We start from the raw sequence: 21,464 nt of genomic DNA, 5'->3' as shown, positions 1-21,464 counted from the left end.
GAGAGAGAGAGAGAGAGAGAGAGAGAGAGAGAGAGAGAGGCTGAGCGCGGAGCACCAGCACTCTCAGCAGCAGATCAGCGGTCGCTCGGTCGCTCGGTGTCGGTGTCAAGAACGCTCGGGCCGGACTGATCAGGAGGAGGCAGCAGGTAAGATCTCTGACTTACTCCGAAAAACTGCTGGCAAGTCTATACAACCTCTACTTTTATTGATAACGTTACTTCAGTATCACCTAGACATGGCAGAAAATTACACAGTGATGCAACTAATCTAAATAGGCTACACGCTTTTAGTTGGCAGTTCAGTTTGTGTGTCTTGTGTCTGAAATGTTTCAATGTTTTATTAGCTTTTGATGGTTAGTGTGTTTTTTAACCTGTGACTGTTTTTAGTTTTGGGTGAGTGTCGCGCGTATCGGGTAGCGCTGTGCGCGCCTGCTGCGCGTCTTTATTTATTCATGTATCATGCGAGCTCATGAGCGTGAACTAGCGGGTCGCCATGAAGAGCGTGAGGGGTTTCACTCCCGGAAACTTATTGAAGAACCAAATAAAACAGCGTGTCAGCTGATAACCACATTTAATGCGTTATTATGACTGATGGTGACACTGATGAAAGAGGAATGGCTGGCATGCCATTAGTGACATTAAGAGTTTATAATGTTATGTGATGGCAGGAGGTAATTGGTGATGCATGTTATCAGCATGCTAGTGCACTTCCAGCTGGAAAGCAGATCTGATCACCTGTGCATGCATAAGTGCCCTAGAGGGATCCACTCAAGTTTGCTTATTTGTTTGTCCTTCATGCTCTGAAGTGGCTATAGTTGTCATCTTTTACCTTAATTGACATACAGAGTTATAAGTTGCTTTGAGCTAAAACTAAGATTGATTGAAAGCTCTGCCTCTGTACATTTGAGCTTGCTCACCTTTTGGTCCATTTGGCGCCAAGTTCTGGTGAACTCACTGAACTTATTGATTACAAAGAAAGTTCTCCAGTTCTCCAGTTTTAGGGCTTGTCTCTCAACTGTTGATCAGTTTGGGAACATTGGAACAACTTTAAGACAGAAGGCTTGAGCTCTGTTCCAAAAGTTGTGAACTGAATTTTTTTCAGCATAGCTCAAGATATGAGGGCATCCCATTCTTTTTTATGGGCTTTTTAGGGCAACATTGCATGCATCCTGTGCTAAGAAGGCAGTCCTACAATGTGCCAGTGAAGCTTACCGAATAGGATGGCATATTATTATTATTAATTATACAACTATAGTATATATATATGTATATATACATTTTATATTTATTTATATTATAAATACAATTATAAAGCATCACAAAATTATATAAGAATTTACACATAAACTGTATACATGCAAAAAAAATCTAATCTTAATCTAACTTTTGTTATATCTATTAAGAAATTCAAAATACAAAATTGACTTTTTTGTGTGTAATATTTTTATGGTTATGAAAATATTGTGTCATTAGCTTTGCAATTTGCTAACTCCAAACTCAATTCTGAAATCAAATGAACTAAATTTTGAGCATGTGAGAAGTGCTATTTGTATGGCTGGTTGCATCAGAGCAGTCTCTCATGAGTTCATGTTCAATTCCAGTTCAGATGCGTACAAGGCAGATGTAGGCAGCCAGCAAGACAGCTCACTAAGTTTTGGAACACAGCCATTGTCATTTTTATATTTTATGGTTATAAAACCATGTGAAAATGATTTGGGTTGAAGAAGTGTTATGAAGGGCTGCTCTGAATACTTGATGAGTTTGTGAGGACTGAATGTCAGTTTATACATCTGAGTGACATCATCAGGACTTTGGTTACATTAGCTTTGTTGAAATAACAAAAAATGATGAATGCTCGGTGGAGGTGTGTTTGTGTGCACGCACAAGTGTTTCTGTTTGATATAGAATCTGCTGGCTCCTCTGCCACGCTTTCTCACTCGGCATGTCTGTCACTCCTTTCAAATCCACTCTGAAAACGAGCACAGAGGAAGAGAGAGGGAGAGAGGAATGATCATTTGAAATGAAGGCTGAGGATGGGACAGGTATTTTGAGTGGCAGGCTGAAATGAATGGCTGTATCGGAGAAGGAGAGAGGAATAAATTGCAGATACAGTGACACTAAAGCTACAGGAGAGAGGACGAACAGATGATGAAAATAAAAGATGAATCTGAGGGATAAAATGGGAGAATTCTGATCTGTAAGCAGCAATGAATCCCACTCCGCTTGTTTTAGCTTTTGGCTCTCATTCGTTCTATCTGAGTGTCCCGTCTGTGCGAGGTCATTAAATCAGGAGGGTCAGTCAGGCAGAACGAAGAGAGGTCAGAGGGACAGAATAAAAGAGATGAGGGGTGCAGAAGGAGAGGAGAGTGGATTTTGGACAGGACCCTCCCATCGATCCAAATGCATATTGTCTGTATTCAGAATGGGATAGTTGTGTAATGCTTTCTGCACAGTAGGGATAGACTGATAAATGTACACAGTATATACTGCAGAGTCATATAGCAGTAATACACTATAGTCTTAGACTGCTTCCTTCTTGATATTTTTGACCTCGCTGATCTCCGGATTCTGTTTTTGGAGCTGAACGCCTCTCACCATTACGAGTGATTGAGATTTTAATTGAGCACAGATGTGAATGTGACATGATGCTCTTAAGAACAAGCTGTTTATTCGGTCAGAGAGGGTAAACGAATGGCTGCATGTGTGCTTTATGACGGTAACCGACTTCAGAGCGGGTTAGAGCTGAAAGCTTAAAGGTTTAGTTCAGCTAGCAATAAAAAAATCTGTCATTATTTGCTTCAAACCAGTTCTGTGCAACACAAAAAAGTGAATTTATGAATGATATTTTGTGCACTTTTTCAATATAATTGTGAATAAGGACAGGGGCTGTAAAGCTCCAAAATGCATGTTGTGTGTTCATAAGAGATGATTTTTTTTCAGTTTGCAAAACTAATATTAAACTAATATTTATATTAAATTATTATTAATAGTTTAGTTTGATTCTGATTTGTGGATGGAAGGTGCTTAATAAGCAATATTAATTTGATATTTAAAATATTTGATTATTTTGATTTTCGTAAAGTCACATGAATGAGTCGTTCTTTTGAATTGATATTTTCAGTAAATCAGTTGATTCAGTTCACAGAACCCATCTGAATGATTCAAACGAATCGTACTAATCTAGTTCTTGATTTCATCGTGATTCATGGATAAAAGAATGTAATGAGTATATGATGACAACAATTTCATTTTTGGATGCACGAAACATGATGGGTCACAGCCATGAAAACAGACCTTTAAGTCTCATTGAGCATAGCGATATTCAGGAATATATCCATTTCACTTAAATATATAGACTAAAGACTATATATATAAATGTATTCAACAGAGGCAATTTCATGCAAATGTCTGGCACACACTGTGAATGCAGTTTGAACTGTGATATGATAAACATTTAACATCTCATACTGCTCCTGCTTAGCGTGAGTCCCAGAAGTGCTTTAGAGTTTGTGTAGTTCATTACAGCAAAATGGAATGAGCGTCACTCCTTCACTTTGACAGAATTGTTGAATGCAAACTATGTTTTAAGTTGCAACCTCAAGGCCATAAAGCGATTTCAGTTAATTTCTATCAGTTGTGAATGCTTAATGGATATCATATGATGTCTCAGTAAGTTTGGTAGTTTCAAAGCATTTTAATTGTTTCCTATAGCCATGCACACTACCGTTCAAATATTTGGGGGTTGGTAAGATTTTTTAAAAATGTTTCTGAAAAAGACTTGTATTCTCACCAAGGCAGGATTTATTAAAAAACAAAGATATATATATATATAGATTTTAAAAACCTGTTTTCTATTTTTATATATTTTATGAAAACAGTTGTGCTGCATAATATTTCTTGATGAGTAAGTTAAAAAAACAGCATTAATTAAAAATGGAAATCTTTTGTAACAATGTAAGTGTCTTTACTATCACTATTGATCAATTTAATACATCCTGGCTGAATAAAATACCAGTTTCTTAAAAAAAATTGTACTGATCCCAAACGTTTGAATGGTAGTGTCAAAAAATTGGGAGAGACAGCTCTCACGAGGTTCCAACGAAGTGTGTTAACTTCCAAAAAGTTTTTTTTTTTTCAAATTTTTCACATTCATTGCACAAGTTCTTCTAACAGAACAAAACTAGGAAGACTTTAGGAAAATACATATGAATCAATCAGGACTGGATTATGGATCAGGCCAGTGCCCTTCCATGAAGCAGCATAGTCTGTCAGGGGGCCTCCAAAGCCTCAGGTCATTCGGCCCAGCACTTGCCAAAGAGATGATGACCATTCACACCAAAACATGTGTTACCTAATTTATCTTCAATATTGTATAATGGCAATTAATCTTTCCTCTGAGATGTTAAATTTCCCATTTTGGCTACAGATTTCACATCCGTAATTGGAATTCCCTGTGTATGTAAATAAGCTGGTATGAATCTGTAAAGTTTGTGAAGAGCGAGCGAGAGAGAGGAGCATATGGAGAACACTTGCGAACGCCCTCTCCTGTTCATCCATAACTCAAAGCTGTAGGATTTGCAGTGTTCAATTACAACCCCACTCATAAATAATCTGACGGAGGCCGGTCATAATACCCATATATATATACTTTTACTTGTCCAATAACCAATATGCAACACTGTTTTTTAATTATTGCTTAATTTCTGCTGTTTGACAAACCCAGTCTCATTGGAAGTATGTAACACTGCCTACAGTAATAATTATTTGTGTGAATAAGAACTGCCTCTGGTGTACCACCTGGAAACTGCAGTGAACTGTATGTAAGTTTTTTTCTCTCGCATTTTTACAGAAATTAAGTCAGAGTCTTGTATTTCCAATGAGCCTGGATTGTTTTGGATACAATAAGAAGTAGAAGAATCAAACCTGAAAACCAGTTTGAAAACAGTCATTTTGCTTTGCAATTTATTTGAATTTGCTAGTGGCTCAGAAACTATATACTTCACTTACATATTTAAATTTTAATAAAAAGAGCATTGGTTGCTGAAAGAAAAAGATGTGTTTTATTCTACAAGTTTCCCCGTCTGATGAGTTTATTGTAGAGGTGGACCTCTCCACAATACAACAGCTGCCCTCTCTTTCTCTATCTCTCTGACTCTCTATCTTTCTGAGAATTCTGACAGTTTGTTTTGCAATGCAATAATAGAGGAAACCTATAACAAACTCTCTGTGGAGAGAGGGATGAGGCAGAAAGGAAAAGATAGAGGCAGAGGGAGCAAGAGAGAGAATATCAGTCCTTCTCCAGCTCTCCTCTCCTCTGACAGGTTATTGATTTAAGCATTTTGTCAGTGCAGTGAGCTTGTCTCGCCTGCCTCTAAGTTTTGCTGCACATAAAGTCAAAGTCGGCACATAGCAGTGAAACATGTTGAACATATTATCTTGCACAAACCATTTAATACTCAAAATTCAATGTTGACCCCACAAATTTCAGTTTTCTCTTTCTTCTGTGAGTATGTCTGATCTGCTGCACAAGACTTTTGTCAGTTTTTTACACATGAAACCATTATGTTTCTGAGCATGCTGTTTTTTTTATTTATTTTTTAATTGTGGGTACCATTTTAAATTGTAAGATCGGTAATCGGAATCTTACTGATGTAGGCAGTGTGAATGATTCACCTTTCTCAATATTCAGTGGAAATTTATATTAATTTATGCTTCTATATATTACAAAGTTCTGGCATGAAACACTAGATGGCGCAGTCTAATAGATCTAACTCAATATGACATAATGACATCATTATCACATGGCACAGCTGATTGGTTCTCTCCTGTATCGGTAGCCAATGAGCTCGCTGCTCAACATTTAAATATTTGCCAGTGTTTGCTGTAGCAGTAGCAGCGCACTTCAGAAACCCTCCACCTTCCCCAGCTCCACCTGAATAGATCTGCTACGGGGTGATCATGTATGCTTTGGGGGTTATTCATGTTATATGTGCAGCAGCAATATTTCTTACATGCTCACAGCAGCATGTTGTGGATGTATTGGCATATATATATATATATATATATATATATATATATATATATATATATATATATATATATATATATACTTTTACTTGTCCAATAACCAATATGCAACACTGTTTTTTAATTATTGCTTAATTTCTGCTGTTTGACAAACCCAGTCTCATTGGAAGTATGTAACACTGCCTACAGTAATAATTATTTGTGTGAATAAGAACTGCCTCTGGTGTACCACCTGGAAACTGCAGTGAACTGTATGTAAGTTTTTTTCTCTCGCATTTTTACAGAAATTAAGTCAGAGTCTTGTATTTCCAATGAGCCTGGATTGTTTTGGATACAATAAGAAGTAGAAGAATCAAACCTGAAAACCAGTTTGAAAACAGTCATTTTGCTTTGCAATTTATTTGAATTGGCTAGTGGCTCAGAAACTATATACTTCACTTACATATTTAAATTTTAATAAAAAGAGCATTGGTTGCTGAAAGAAAAGATGTGTTTTATTCTACAAGTTTCCCCGTCTGATGAGTTTATTGTAGAGGTGGACCTCTCCACAATACAACAGCTGCCCTCTCTTTCTCTATCTCTCTGACTCTCTATCTTTCTGAGAATTCTGACAGTTTGTTTTGCAATGCAATAATAGAGGAAACCTATAACAAACTCTCTGTGGAGAGAGGGATGAGGCAGAAAGGAAAAGATAGAGGCAGAGGGAGCAAGAGAGAGAATATCAGTCCTTCTCCAGCTCTCCTCTCCTCTGACAGGTTATTGATTTAAGCATTTTGTCAGTGCAGTGAGCTTGTCTCGCCTGCCTCTAAGTTTTACTGCACATAAAGTCAAAGTCGGCACATAGCAGTGAAACATGTTGAACATATTATCTTGCACAAACCATTTAATACTCAAAATTCAATGTTGACCCCACAAATTTCAGTTTTCTCTTTCTTCTGTGAGTATGTCTGATCTGCTGCACAAGACTTTTGTCAGTTTTTTACACATGAAACCATTATGTTTCTGAGCATGCTGTTTTTTTTATTTATTTTTTAATTGTGGGTACCATTTTAAATTGTAAGATCGGTAATCGGAATCTTACTGATGTAGGCAGTGTGAATGATTCACCTTTCTCAATATTCAGTGGAAATTTATATTAATTTATGCTTCTATATATTACAAAGTTCTGGCATGAAACACTAGATGGCGCAGTCTAATAGATCTAACTCAATATGAGACAATGACATCATTATCACATGGCACAGCTGATTGGTTCTCTCCTGTATCGGTAGCCAATGAGCTCGCTGCTCAACATTTAAATATTTGCCAGTGTTTGCTGTAGCAGTAGCAGCGCACTTCAGAAACCCTCCACCTTCCCCAGCTCCACCTGAATAGATCTGCTACGGGGTGATCATGTATGCTTTGGGGGTTATTCATGTTATATGTGCAGCAGCAATATTTCTTACATGCTCACAGCAGCATGTTGTGGATGTATTGGCAGTAGCAAGTCAGCAGCAGCAGCAGCGTAGCAGATCTATTCCGCCAAGACCAAATACATTAACATTGTCATGTATATTACCATGCCAATCCCTCTGAGAGTTGTCATGACAGAAACACAGTTATATCGAGATATTTTATTGCATCGTGTGTAAGGCTGCATTTATTTGGTCATAAATACAGTAAAACAATAATATTTTGAAATTTGATTAAAATTTTAAATAATTTTCCATTTGACTATATTGTAAAATGTAATTTATTCCTGTGATGCAAATCTGAATTTTCAGCATCAATACTCCCGTCTTCAGTGTCACATGATCCTTCAGAAATCATTGTAATATGCTGATTTGTTGCTCAAGAAACATTTCTTATTATTATCAATGTTGAAAACAATTGTGTTGCTTAATATTTTTGTGGACTTTATTTAGGATCTTTAATGAATGGAAAGTTCAAAAGAACAGCATTTATTTGAAATATAAATCTTTTGTAACTAGGGTTGCAAAAAGGTGGAACATTTCCAGTAAATTTCAGAAATATTCCAGAAATTTTGGAAACCTTCCAGGATTTTTTTTTATATTCCAGGGATTTTTGGAAAGTTTCCCACCCCTTTGCAACCCTATTTGTAACAAATATCTGAAAAAAATATTAACTTCTTAATAAAAGAATGGTAGTATGTAATGTTCGGTTGTACATTGTTATTTTTAGCAGATGTGGTAAAAAACTTTTGCACTTAGAATGCAAGCGCTATGAAAAACATCTGTTTAATGGTGTTGTTTGCCACAAAAAATAAAATGTCAGTGTCCCTTAGTTTGTAAAAAAAAAACAGAAAATGTATTACAAAAGGCTAACAGGCAATCACATTTGAAAACAACATGAAATCTAAATTGACAAGTCAAGTCAAGTACCACACTTGAAGTCCCATTTCTTGTTAAATATCTTGTTTCATTTGTAAATATGTCTGATTACAGAATGTCTGTGAAAGTCACTGAAATACATTTGACATAACAAGCCAAACAAAAGGAATGTTGATGAGACAAACTTGTTAAAAAAACGTTAAACTTCAAATTGAAAGTGGCTGTGAAGTTCCTGTCAGATTTTCCTGGTATTTTTCGAAGGATTGCTGTGAAGTGATGCCACTCACACTTAGCGTATCAGTGGTGGATTTCAGCTCGCTTTCAGCCTGAGACGCACACGCTAGCCTGCTCCACTCTCTCGCTCTACAGGAGACTAATTCATTTAGTTCTGCAGTTAGAGAAAGAAATAACAAAAAAACAAAAGATGTAAGAACAAAAAAAAAAAAAGAAAAAAAAGGAGAGCGCATAGATGGCGGAGGAGAGACCGCACACGGTTGTGGCTAGAGGAGAAGACGTGCTTGAGCGATAGTGACAGGATGAACTGCAGCACGCCGTCTCGCTGGGGCCCCATCCTGTCGCAGTAATTACCGTCTCTACAGGTCACCAAACATACACATACACAAACACATTATTCACCCTCATGAATGTGAAAAGTACAACAAGCAGATGCTAACACACACACGCAGCCATGCTCAGCACCGAGATCCCAGTGTCTCAGACTTTGTTTCAAGACTGCAGGTGAGAAAGGTGTGTGTCTCCTGCAGTGTTGGGGGTAACGCATTACAAGCAACCCGAGTTACGTAATCAGATTACTTTTTTAAAGTAACTAGTAAAGTAACGCATTACTTTTTTACAAGAAAATATACGAGTTAATTTTTCAAAAAAGTAACGCCAGTTACTTTGTTTTCCCATTTATTGACTGACAAGTCTCCTGTCCCCATATTGGGAGAAATCGGAAGTGCAGAGGAGTTGTGTGCGCTGCGTGAACATCATGTTACTGTAGTTCTAGACTAAATGTGAATGTGCATTAATTCATCCCACTCACAAAAAACAGATTTAGTATTCATCAAAATGAATTAAAATATGACGCAAACCTGCAATAATTAAATATGTTAAATAACACAAATGTATCTAATCCCATTTTATTAACCAATGTCTAGGGCTGCACGATAAATCGCATGCGATATTTAATGTGCAATCAAGCCGGTTCTGTAATCAGCGTTAAATCTCCATCACGTACGTGCTTTCACATTGAGCAGCATTAACTACACAGAGCCGTTGTTCATTGACGAGCTGCACAAAAAATCGCGCGAATATGAACGTGGTTTTGCGCAGCTCGTCAGTGAACAACGGCTCTGTGTAGTTAATGCTGCTCAATGTGAAAGCACGCACGTGATGGAGATTTACCGCTGATTACAGAACCAGCTTTTCTGACAAGATCCGCGTTAAATATCGCATGCAATTTATCGTGCAGCCCTACCAATGTCTTTGCTGCTGACCTTTGATGATCCAGTTTAACCATACTAATAAGCAAAAATGACTTTAGAGAAACTAACAATTGTGCTTCATTGTTTTTTTATTGCTGAAGAGTGTTTCTTCTTCTTCTTCGTTCTACTGTACAGATGTGAATTTACTTTTCCTTCAGCCTGAGGTTTATTCATTACACTTTTTGGTGTGAAAGGGCTTTTATATTTGCTATAAATATAACTTTTTATATTAAAAACAATCAAGCCCCGCTCATATTTAAAAAGTAACGTGAAAGTAACGCAAAAGTAATGTAACGCATTACTTTCCATAAAAAGTAACTAAGTAACGTAATTAGTTACTTTTTTAGGGAGTAACGCAATATTGTAATGCATTACTTTTAAAAGTAACTTTCCCCAACACTGGTCTCCTGCTGCTTCTGCTGTATTGCAAGCTGGCAGTTTGCCTGTTTAATCGAACACCTAAATGCAGCACGCATGCATTCACACACTTACTGACTGCGTTTATATATAATAAGATTAAGTTGGAGCTCATGTACACTGAATACTGTGATTATGTTAATATGATTATGCTCATAATTACAGAAACCATAATCACAGTCAAATAAGTGGAGTTTAATCTCATGTATACACTTTAATGTCAGTTCTTCCAGGTGTGCATGTGCTGCAGATGAGGGAGGTGTAGCGCTCATGATCAGGTTTAAAAGCATGCTGGAACACAAGTGTTTCTGACCTCCACACGATGTCCATAAACTTTTGTTTCCTGAAGACGTTGGAAGGGTTGCTTCTACAAAATTAAGTAGATAGGCTAAAACTGAACCGACAAACTGGTGTGCCTTGAAGCCTGCCTATTTTAAAGCATAAAAACACAATTCCTAGTGAATACTGAGAGTGAAACAATGCATGTTAGCAGGATTCAAGAGGTTTGCCTTATAAAGTTTGTCATATAAATTCCATTGATATACAATCTTCAATCCCGTTTACATGCTACTTGCTATAATTTTGATTATTCGCTAAGAAATGTGATTGTTTTAATAACATTTGTTACCATAACTTGCAATAGAAAATGTTTAGTTGCAAACGCAACAGGTCTTTTTGCTGTAACAGTTTTTGTTTGCCTGTTTAAAGTGTAAAATGCTTGATGGTTCCCGCAGCCTCTCTCATTTTTGTCATAAATATTATATGCACTGCCATTTGAAAGTTTGGGGTCGGGAATATGTTGAAAGAAGTCTCTTCTTTCAGTCTCTTCTCTCTCATCAAGACTGCATTTATTTGACCAAAATACAGTAAAAACAGTAATATTTTGAAATATTATTACAATTCAAAATGACTTTTCTATTTGAATGTATTTTCGAATGGAATTTATTTCTGTGATGCAAAGCTGAATTTTCAGCATCAATTCCAGTCAGAAATCAGAAATTCAGTAGTTATTTAAGCAAAAGAGTTTGTAAAGCCATATTTTCAAATGAGTGTCATGTCATCCGTCTGCACACTAGCACATGCAAACTGAAAGTTAAAGAAGTGTGAGCATAGACATGACCATATTGTACGGTTAAACCCGCAGTACTCCACATAATTTTACTGCTATTGTTAATTATGAGCACAATCATATTAACATAATAACAGCATTTCACATGACCTCTAACTTAACCACAGTTCTGGCTTAATGGCATTACAAAAGTGCATGTTAATATAGCATATATTTTTGAAGATAGACTGATTTTCACCGGGGTGGACGGCATATTGTTTCTAAAATGTAAGTTACTCGATATTAACTTCTTGTTTATAGAACTGTTGTATAAAAGCAATATCACATTTGCAGTCGAGCTGTACTGAATTACCTACAGCGCTCTGCCTGCGGCCGCAGCTGCTTAATTCAACCCTCTGCTACTGATCATTAGAAGTGAATGAGAAGAAATATCCCATTATATTGTGGGAAAAGGACGCACAAAATAATTAGCCTGTGCAGACAGCAGGATAATAAGATCATGAGAGGTTGGTCACTTATGTGGAACCAGCGACTCTGAAAAGCTCACAATGATCTTAGTGATGGGGCAGAGGAGAACAAATTGAAGTGTTGTACTCTGTGAGGTTAAATCCTGTCACACATAATCTCACTGGAATCCGTTGTAAAGAACAGATACGCTGGATATGTTTTATCTCACCCACTCTACCAGCTTTCAAAGAACTCCTACATCCTATACATTTACCACAAATAGCCACCAACCATTTTCGTCAAAATTTGTAACCCACTTGATAGTGTTGTTTACTGTGTTAATTGATGTAGTGGTTGTATTACAGTCAGCAGATGGCTTTGTTGGGTTATCAAGGTTTTTATTGTACATTTAATTGTGAATAATGACCGATTAAACTCCTAATTATGTGCCAATAATCCAAATGGTGTTGTGGAAAGTCAAATATCCTGCATAGATACAGGTCGTAATAATTCATGCATTCACTTTTTGATTGTTATGGGTGTTGCACGGCACGACTTGAATTTCGAATGAATGTCACTCTCAAGTCGACATGTTTTGTGTTATAGTGCAATGCTAAAGTAAGTTAATAAAGATGTTAGTGGTTGCTTTTGGAGTTCTGGCATTTTGAAAAGTTAAAATGTAAGCTTGTGTTGTTGTTAAAGCACTTACATTAATATTTCAGTAAAATCCTGTTTATTATTCAAGCTATAAATTTGTCTGAATCATCCTTTTTGAGGTTCATTTAGGAATAAAAACACAGGAATTCACAGGAATAAATTGCATTTTGATATATATTAAAATGAGAAAACAGTCATTTTGAATTGAAATAATATTTCACATTATTAATGCTTTTTCTTTTAAAAACATAAAAAAACATCTCACTACCCCAAACTTTTGTGCAGTGTTGTATGTAATATGTAAGCCTTTTAAAACCACGCAAAGTCAAGTATTAAGATTTCCACTGTAAGCAATATTCTAAAATGCACAGGCGAATTTACTTAACAGTTGCACCATACATAAATGCAAAAAAAACCCCTGCATCTTTTTTTTTAATCATAAATGCTTCTTATTGATGCTCATTATAGAATGTGCCATGTTCCCAAACATAAACATACTTAACTTGGTTCTATTGAAAAGTAGGCATTAAAAAAGGATGTTTGAGTGTATTTTATGGCAGCAGTAATTGTAGCCAGATCGATTGTGTGTGTGGCGTGAGAAAGGTAACAACAAAATACTGACACTGTGGGGAAAAAGTCAATTGACCCGTGCAATTTATGTTCAGATTGCACAAACAGCCCCAGATTTGTGGCAGTGTTTGCCCCATTATCTGATTTGCATAATTCATTTGGAATTGGCCACTAAAACAACTGGAAGCACATGCAAATAAACTACACTATCAGAAGGAACAATGAATTCTTAGTGAACCTCCCCTGGCATGCATAACTCCAGTGGCATGCAACCCATTTTGAGTCCATTGAGATCAGCGTCAAACGTACACCGATGACACTCACATGACATTACAGGGCTGATGCGGCAAACTCTCATAATTCCATCAGCACATTTGGGCTCATTTGCTCTGTTTGTTTACTGAAGTGTAAGTTTTGTTTCATGTCACAGTACCTGCAGCACGATGTGCACAGCATCACAACTACTTGGCAGTGTGACAACTAGATTGCCGAATCTTATAGTTGTCTCTGCATATTAAGCTTAGATAGGAGAAAGTGTTTTAACATCAAAGAAATCACACAAGCTGCGCTCCTTTAGTGCTTATAAGGGTGTGTGGTGAGTAAACGAAGAAAGACAGCGGGTGTTGTATACAATATATAAAATAAGTATCAAAGTGTCTGACTCTTCTCTGTGTTAGAGCAGTTTAGTTTAAGATGAGGGAATTGCTCCGTCAAGAGTGCCACAGTCTGTGAACTATGGACCCCAGGGCCCAGTGGGTTTCTCATTAGTAAAATTAAGTTTGAATAATAATACAAACATTCTTGCTGAGCTGGATTATACACGCCATCCCTGTGGGCAAGTAACCTTTTTATTGATTGGTGGTTCTTTTCAATTTTTGCTTGATACTTTAAAAACAGGGCTCTCAAACTGTAATCAACCAATTTACCGCTTGAAAGCATCTTGAAAATGAATTACATTCCTTTTTTCAATTTCCTTCGCCAGACATGAGTGGTTTTACAACAAAAAAAGTAGAGAATCAGTGTACTATTTTTGGCCTTGAGGTTGTTGGTTTCTCTAATCTTTTTGTCTCATATTGGAACAGTATGATTAGGGTCTTCTTAGTGTCTGCATCTCTTTTTTCATTCATAAAGATCAGGGTTTGTGGGATAGAAGGTTTGTTTGTAAGAGGTCAGAGAGAGTTCTGTATTTTTAAAGGGGTCATATGATGCTATTTTAAAGATCATTATTTTGTGTATTTGGCATAACAGAATATGTTGACATGCTTTAATGATTAAAAAACACATTCTTTTTCAAATACTGTACATTATTGTAGGTTCTCTATGCCCCGCCGATTGACAGGCAATTTGACCAAACATAACTACAAATCCGCCATTTGTCCGACAGACAAATCAGACAAGAGAGTAGAGTAATGTGGGTGGACTTAGGTCCTGTTTACACTAGTGCGTTTTCATTTTTAAAACGATGTTTTAAAAGGAAAACGATCCATGTCTACACTGCGTTTCAGAAACGATCTCTGTCCACACTACACAACCGAAAACCATGACCATTCATGCAGGTACAACCATAGATATGTATAGGTAGGTGCCCTATTATTTAGATGGAGGACGCATCTACGTGCTTGGAGCGGTCGAATGGGGAATCTACCTATACATATCTATGGGAACAACAATGAGCATGGTGTTATTGTTTACACGGTCATCAAGGATATGCAGAGTGAATGTGGGCAGCCACGCCATCATATTCAAAAGTCTCTGTTTTAGTCCGTTTACATTGAGACACAACCCCAGAGTTTTCAAAATAAACGGGGTCTGCAGTGTTTTCAAAAGTCACCTAGAAAACGCCGGAGTAGTGTAAACGACAGGCATAACCATAGCAAAAGTTAGTAGTGTAAACGACAGGCATAACCATAGCAAAAGTTACGCTGTGGATCGCCGGATCGGCTAGACAAGAGAGTAGAGTAATGTGGGTGGACTTAGGTCCTGTTTACACTAGTGCGTTTTCATTTTTAAAACGATGTTTTAAAAGGAAAACGATCCATGTCTACACTGCGTTTCAGAAACGATCTCTGTCCACACTACACAACCGAAAACCATGACCATTCATGCAGGTACAACCATAGATATGTATAGGTAGGTGCCCTATTATTTAGATGGAGGACGCATCTACGTGCTTGGAGCGGTCGAATGGGGAATCTACCTATACATATCTATGGGAACAACAATGAGCATGGTGTTATTGTTTACACGGTCATCAAGGATATGCAGAGTGAATGTGGGCAGCCACGCCATCATATTCAAAAGTCTCTGTTTTAGTCCGTTTACATTGAGACACAACCCCGGAGTTTTCAAAATAAACGGGGTCTGCAGTGTTTTCAAAAGTCACCTAGAAAATGCCGGAATGGAAGACTGTTTCCTGAACCTGCAGAGTAGCATACAATGGGTCTGTGCTCAAAGGCTTTTCTATAAAGTGGGGCAGTTCCAACTTTGCAAGGACAGTCTGGAACTTCTGACTCACAGATTGTAAGTACATTTTTTATTGTTAAAGAATTTGCTACTGATGATTCAAATGCGAGTAGCGCTTGTTGTTTGTCGTTTCTCCGATCACAAATGCAGACATGGTTTTATGTTTACGCAGCGTGATACGCAACGCAACTCGTAAAAACACAGCATAAGTCATTATAATCAGTAATTATGTCCCCACTGGATGCAACACGTTTGTAATGGGTTTTATTGGTTTTGTCTCGCTGTGCCGGGAGACGGCATCACAGTATGGTAAGGGGCGTAACATTTCCGTCAGGCGCTTGAGGTATTCAGCCAATCACAATGCACTGGATAGCTGGACATTCAGCGTACACCTCGCTTTTCAGAACGATGAGCTTTGTAAAAATCTACGTGTTTCAGAAAGGCAGGGCATTGAGGAGCAACAATAATGTACATTATGTGGAAAATAATGTGTTTTTTTAACCTTAAACCGCATAAACACATTTCATTACACCAAATACACAACATAATGTCCTTTTTAGCAACGTCATATGACCCCTTTAAAACAAAAATGCACTAGTGTAAACGTAGACTTAAAACTTGAAAAATGGTGTGGGGTCCTATTATGCTTTTTCACTTTTTCAACTTTAGTTAGTCTGTAATGTTGCTGTTTGAGCATAAAAAAGACCTGCAAAGTTACAAAGTTCAAAGTCCAGTTCAAAAGCAGATATTTTATTTAACAGAAATCACTTTTCAAAAACTACAACGAACGACTCGTTTGGACTACAACGCATATTTTCCGGGATTTGTGATATCACAAATATCGACGAATGGGACGAGACCTGGTTGAGCTGCACTAGAGAAGGCAACGAGTGTTATCACTATGTCGGAGACACGCTAGCTTTCCCAAGACAGACAAACTTAGAATGGTTACAATCATCCGGGTTTAAATCGTGCTCAAATTTATTTGACTTTGAAACAATATTTACACTGAAGCTCGCGGCCGGCTATGGTAAGGGGCATGACATTTCCTGACCAGGCGCCGAGTGCTGCCAATCACAACACACTCTGGCCCAGCTAACCAATCACAGCACACACTGGCCCAGCTAACCCAGCAATCACAGCACATTTCGTATTTCAGAAGGCGGGCCTTCATTTGATACAGGAACTATTCTAGCCGTTCATGCCAGACTGGTGAGAGAGGTGTTGTAATAATGTAAAATATGTGAAAAATAATGTGTTTTTCGAACAACCTAGTATGAGAGCCTGTTCTAGTACACCCCCAAAACAAAATCAAGACTTTGAAAAAGAGCATAATAGGACCCCTTTAACATCTTTCTGCGATTAAAATAAAATACCTTCTGATGTTCATTCATGTTTATTTTGTGCTTTAACTAGTAAATATGAAAGGACGATTGGTTCACTTGTTGCTTGAGTAGAGGTGCCACAGCGATCTTTTAAAGAGCCACAAAATGGTATTTATTGTTTGAATGACAAATGAAAACATTTTAAAGCTGAGGTTTTGTTTCATACCAAAAGTAACCGCCTCTGTCTTGTCTGTCGGCTTGTTTTCAGTTTCCTCTTTGCTCCACAATTTTTCACTGTGTGAGAACATGATGTGTAGCGTGAGAGCAGCATGGCTTGTTGGACGCAGCAACAATAACTAAGGGGGCGGGTCTTTACAAAGGGTCAATTAAAATAATTGAAAATCAAATAAATTAATTTATTTGAACTAAAAGCAATGTTTGCAAAGAGAAACTTGGCTTATATTAGCCTACACATAACCCTGGTTTGAAAGCTGTTTGAAAGCCATGAAGATTTTTTTTCAACTTCACACAAAACCATAAATTGCAAAGAGATACCAGAGATACCACGCTCAGGGATACCACAATAAAGTCTTAAATGATTTTTGTTTGAGTGCTTTTCTGCCAACTATTGATTATAGTTTGTGATTAATCAACATATTATTGAATTTTATTTTGAGAAATAGAAAATTAGATGATTATAGTAACTAAAAATGTGCAAATCACTCTACCAGGAGATCCAGTGCTGGGTTTTTCCTCATTATAGAATGTAATCCTAAAACGCTGGGCTAAACTTCCATTTGATCGTTTTCTAGAATGGAGAGAGAATTAGATTGTATCTTATCTCCATCCCTGCGGACACCTTTAACGCCGCAGCATTAAGGGTAAATACCAGCCAAACAAACAATCTCAGCCAATCCCAGCTCGGTAATTAGCCTAATTAAACTGAGGTTGTACGCGGCGTGATTATACATCATTAATTTCATATTGTTTATATATTTCACAACAGTAAACCTTTTTTTCCATGTAAATACTTTGAAACTTTTCATTTTTGTCTATTTTTAAATAATCATAAACATTATTATTAAAACATATTTGTTTGTATTAAATATTTTAATATTTATAAATATATTTTATAATAATATAATTTCATTTTATATGTGTATGTGTACTGTATATATGTATGTATGATATATAACATTTTATCAGACTTCATTGATGCAAAGAAAACCTGAGATTTTTCTCACTGAGATTCATGCAGTGTGTTACAGTTTATCAATGATTGTATTTGCATATCACATGTTGACATCAGGAGCATTGAACTTGTAATGAGGTTCACCTGGAGACATCACAACTCACAACATGAACCGTACATTATTTATTTATAGAGATGGATTTCACAACGCAGATGTGGATTACCAGCTGTGCTAATGTCATAGAATTTTTAATGATAAGTTTAAATCACAAAGGCTTGACCAGACGATGCCAGTACACAAATGTGCAGTGTGTAATTTCTGCAATGCTGGCAGCACCAAACAGTTGTGGTCATGTTTCACGATGCCACTCTGAACACCGTGGTTGATTGTGTGTGTGTTTGTGTGTTGCAGGTTGGAGATGTCGTGGTGTGAAGGTTCTGGAGGCAAGATGACTGTAGTCAAGTTGCTCCTCTCCTTATTGCTGCTACACAAACTTTCTGAAGGTAATGACCACACACACACATACACATACTGGTTTCCTTTTTTTGTGGGGATGTTCCATAGACTAGATGTTCCATGGTTTTTATACTGTACAAACTGTAAACCGAGCTTGTAAACCAAGCAACACCTAAACTTATCCCTCAAAGAAAACGTTCTGCTATTTTAGATTTTCAAAACACTTCATTCTATATGATTTATAAGCTTGTTTCCTCATGGGCTCCAAAAATGTCCCTACAAGGTCAACATTTACTGGTATTACTATACTTGTGGTGTCATTTGGTCCTCATACCCACACACACACACACACACACACAGTTTCTCACTTTGTTTCTCCATGTGGTGCTAAATTTCCATGTTCTCATACCAAAGCAAACTATACATTTGAGGATGAGTATTCTAGCATGTGTATGAATCAGTTTATCTAATAAACTGTCAAGCTGATTTGACAATCAAATTGACAAGCTTGTGAAGTGACAGAACCTATTGATTTATGTGTAGAAACGGCTAATCAATGCTTTATTCGAAATTTTAATACTAAGATTTTATAAAAATAAAAATATTTTTTTGCTGTTAATTGGTTGGCATTTAAGTTCTGACATGAAATTATGAGATCTACTATATACTCAGTCTCCAAAATTAATTATTTTCAATGAATTTTCACACAATATTTATAATATATAAAACATATTCAAATAGTTTTGTAATTGCAATAACATTTCGCAGTATTTTTCAATATTAAATGACAAAAAGTGGCTTTAGATGAGTGGCGTGACATGTGGCCAAGTATGGTTACCCATACTAGGAATTAGTGCTCTGCGTTTAACCCATCCTAAGTGCACACACACAGCAGCGAACACACACAGCGTGAACACACACCCGGAGCAGTGGGCAGCCATTTATGCTGCAGCTCCCGGGGAGCAGTTGGGGGTTCGGTGCCTTGCTCAAGGGCACCTCAGTCGTGGTATTGAAGGTGGAAGAGAGTGCTGTACATTCACTCCCCCCACCTACAATTCCTGCCGGACTTGAGACTCGAACTCGCAACCTTTGGGTTGAGTCCGACTCTCTAACCATTAGGGCACGGCTTCCCCCTAGATGGCATGTATCATTTTATAATTTTAACGCATTAATAACTATACAAAATTAATGTGTTAAATAGACCCTTATTAAAAGTGAGTGTTGAATGATATTGTTTTTCGATGTCAAATCCGTGTGAGACATCTAGAAGACCAGGACATGTTTTATATGAACCTGAGGTAACGGCTTGCCTCGTGAATATTGATGATCTAACAACAGCTGCATGAACTAATTAATATTCATGAGCCAAGTGACCTCACACCCCACCCACCTTTGGCCCCCCCACTAACTGTGTGTCTCAATGTGTCTCTCAGACTTTGAGATTAAAACTCTGATTGTGCTGACAGTGGTCTCTCTTCTGTGTCACTCTCATCTGTTTCTCTCATTTTTCAGCGTGCTCTCATTACCTTCCTGTTGTCCTTCTATCAGTCTTTTCTCAGACATCTCACTCCATCACTGCTCTCCCGCGCCTGTCTATCATTCCTCACTGTTTGCTTGTGTGTGTCGGACACCTGCGATCTGTGGCGGCACGTTTAACAACACAGTGTCTCTGCCACTTAACATCAGCCCACAGGAGTTTATAATTCGCTGCCCTCTCCTTCCTCTTCCTGTCTGTGTCCTTTTCTTTCGCCGAACCTCTCTCAATCATTTACACACTCCATCTTTCTTCATGAATCTGCCTCGCTCGCCCTGTCTCTCATAGGTCCTGTGGGAGCTGTTCTCTCATGGTTATTAGCTCTCTGTGATTGGTTCAGGGTTTTGAGGGTTAAATGAAATGGAGGTAAATTAGGGAGGGAGTTTGAGCCCTGAACCCCAGAACAACTCGAGACTGAATGTTAAACACTTCTCGCCCAAAAGAGAGAGAGAGTTTAAAGGAATAGTTCACAAAAAAGAAAAAAACTGTCATTATCCAAACTTTTTCTTAGTGACCATGACTTCCATGATTTTCAGTGAATAACAACCTATATTTCAGCTGTTGTATGGCTTCAGAAGACTTTCAATGTAGTGCACAAGTATTGATTGCTGTATGGATTCTTTTGTGGTCTTTTTTAATTTTAGTCATGACCAATCAAGTGCCAAAAAGGACCACAAAAATACCATAAAAGTAGTCCATAGAACTTGTATGCCATATTTCAAGTCTTTTGAAGTCATTTGATTGATTTGAAGCTTTGTGTTAGAAACAGACCAACAGAAATCCAAGTGGTTATTCACTGAAAATCTTTATTTTTGCCCTAAAACAATACAAGAGTTGTATTTTGTGCTATTGGTGCTTTTTAGACTGTGAACAGACCGTATGTTCTGCTAAATAATTCCTTTTGTGTTCCTCAAAAAAAATATATGTAAATAATATATAAATACACAAACAAACAAACAAACTGGAAGAATAAGGTGACTAAGAGATTTTAATTTTTTTAGATTTTTATTTTTATTTTGGTGAACTCTCGTTTTTAAGGTAAATAGTGGAAGAGGTGGAAGAGAGGTGAGCTGTCTTCATAAAAAACGATGGTGTCTGTGAAGAGATCTGATATGATGTGAGGTCCTGTCTGACCTGTTCACTTAAAAGACTCTCAGTCAATGTCACAATGGGAAAACATCAGCTATCAAGTCTGTTTCACACATCCTGGGTCTGCAGGAGTGTAAGCAGCGTAACTGCAGCCGCAAGCATTTGTAGAGCTTTCATTATGACACACAGTTTTTCTTTGATAATGGCTATAAATTATAAAGTTGTCAAGAGCAGGCCATGGAGAACTATTACAAACCCCAAAGTGTAAGCTTAACTGTATTGTAACGAATGTGTTGATAAATTGTTCAAAAGTGCATTTTGACCATATGTTTTTATCATTATGTGAAGTAGGGTTGGGCGATGTCGACCAAATTGGCATCGGAAGATGTCTGCAGTGAAAC

At 37.3% G+C, this 21,464-nt stretch overlaps 1 protein-coding gene across 1 annotated transcript in view; it reads left to right on the top strand.

Moving 5' to 3' along the window:
- The first annotated feature begins 77 nt into the window (after window positions 1-77).
- cdh23 (cadherin-related 23) overlaps window positions 78-21,464 on the top strand; it is a 293,565-nt gene continuing 272,178 nt past the window's right edge. Inside the window, exons 1-2 of the mRNA XM_016230112.1 lie at window positions 78-146; window positions 18,396-18,487. Of these exons, the coding sequence (XP_016085598.1) occupies window positions 18,403-18,487 (85 nt within the window). The 5' untranslated portion in view covers window positions 78-146; window positions 18,396-18,402. The remainder of the gene's footprint in view (window positions 147-18,395; window positions 18,488-21,464) is intronic.

This window comes from Sinocyclocheilus grahami, unplaced genomic scaffold (assembly GCF_001515645.1).
Source record: "Sinocyclocheilus grahami isolate Dianchi unplaced genomic scaffold, SAMN03320097.WGS_v1.1 scaffold363.1, whole genome shotgun sequence".
Classification (NCBI taxonomy): domain Eukaryota; kingdom Metazoa; phylum Chordata; class Actinopteri; order Cypriniformes; family Cyprinidae; genus Sinocyclocheilus; species Sinocyclocheilus grahami.
This window is presented reverse-complemented; position numbering and strand designations above follow the sequence as displayed.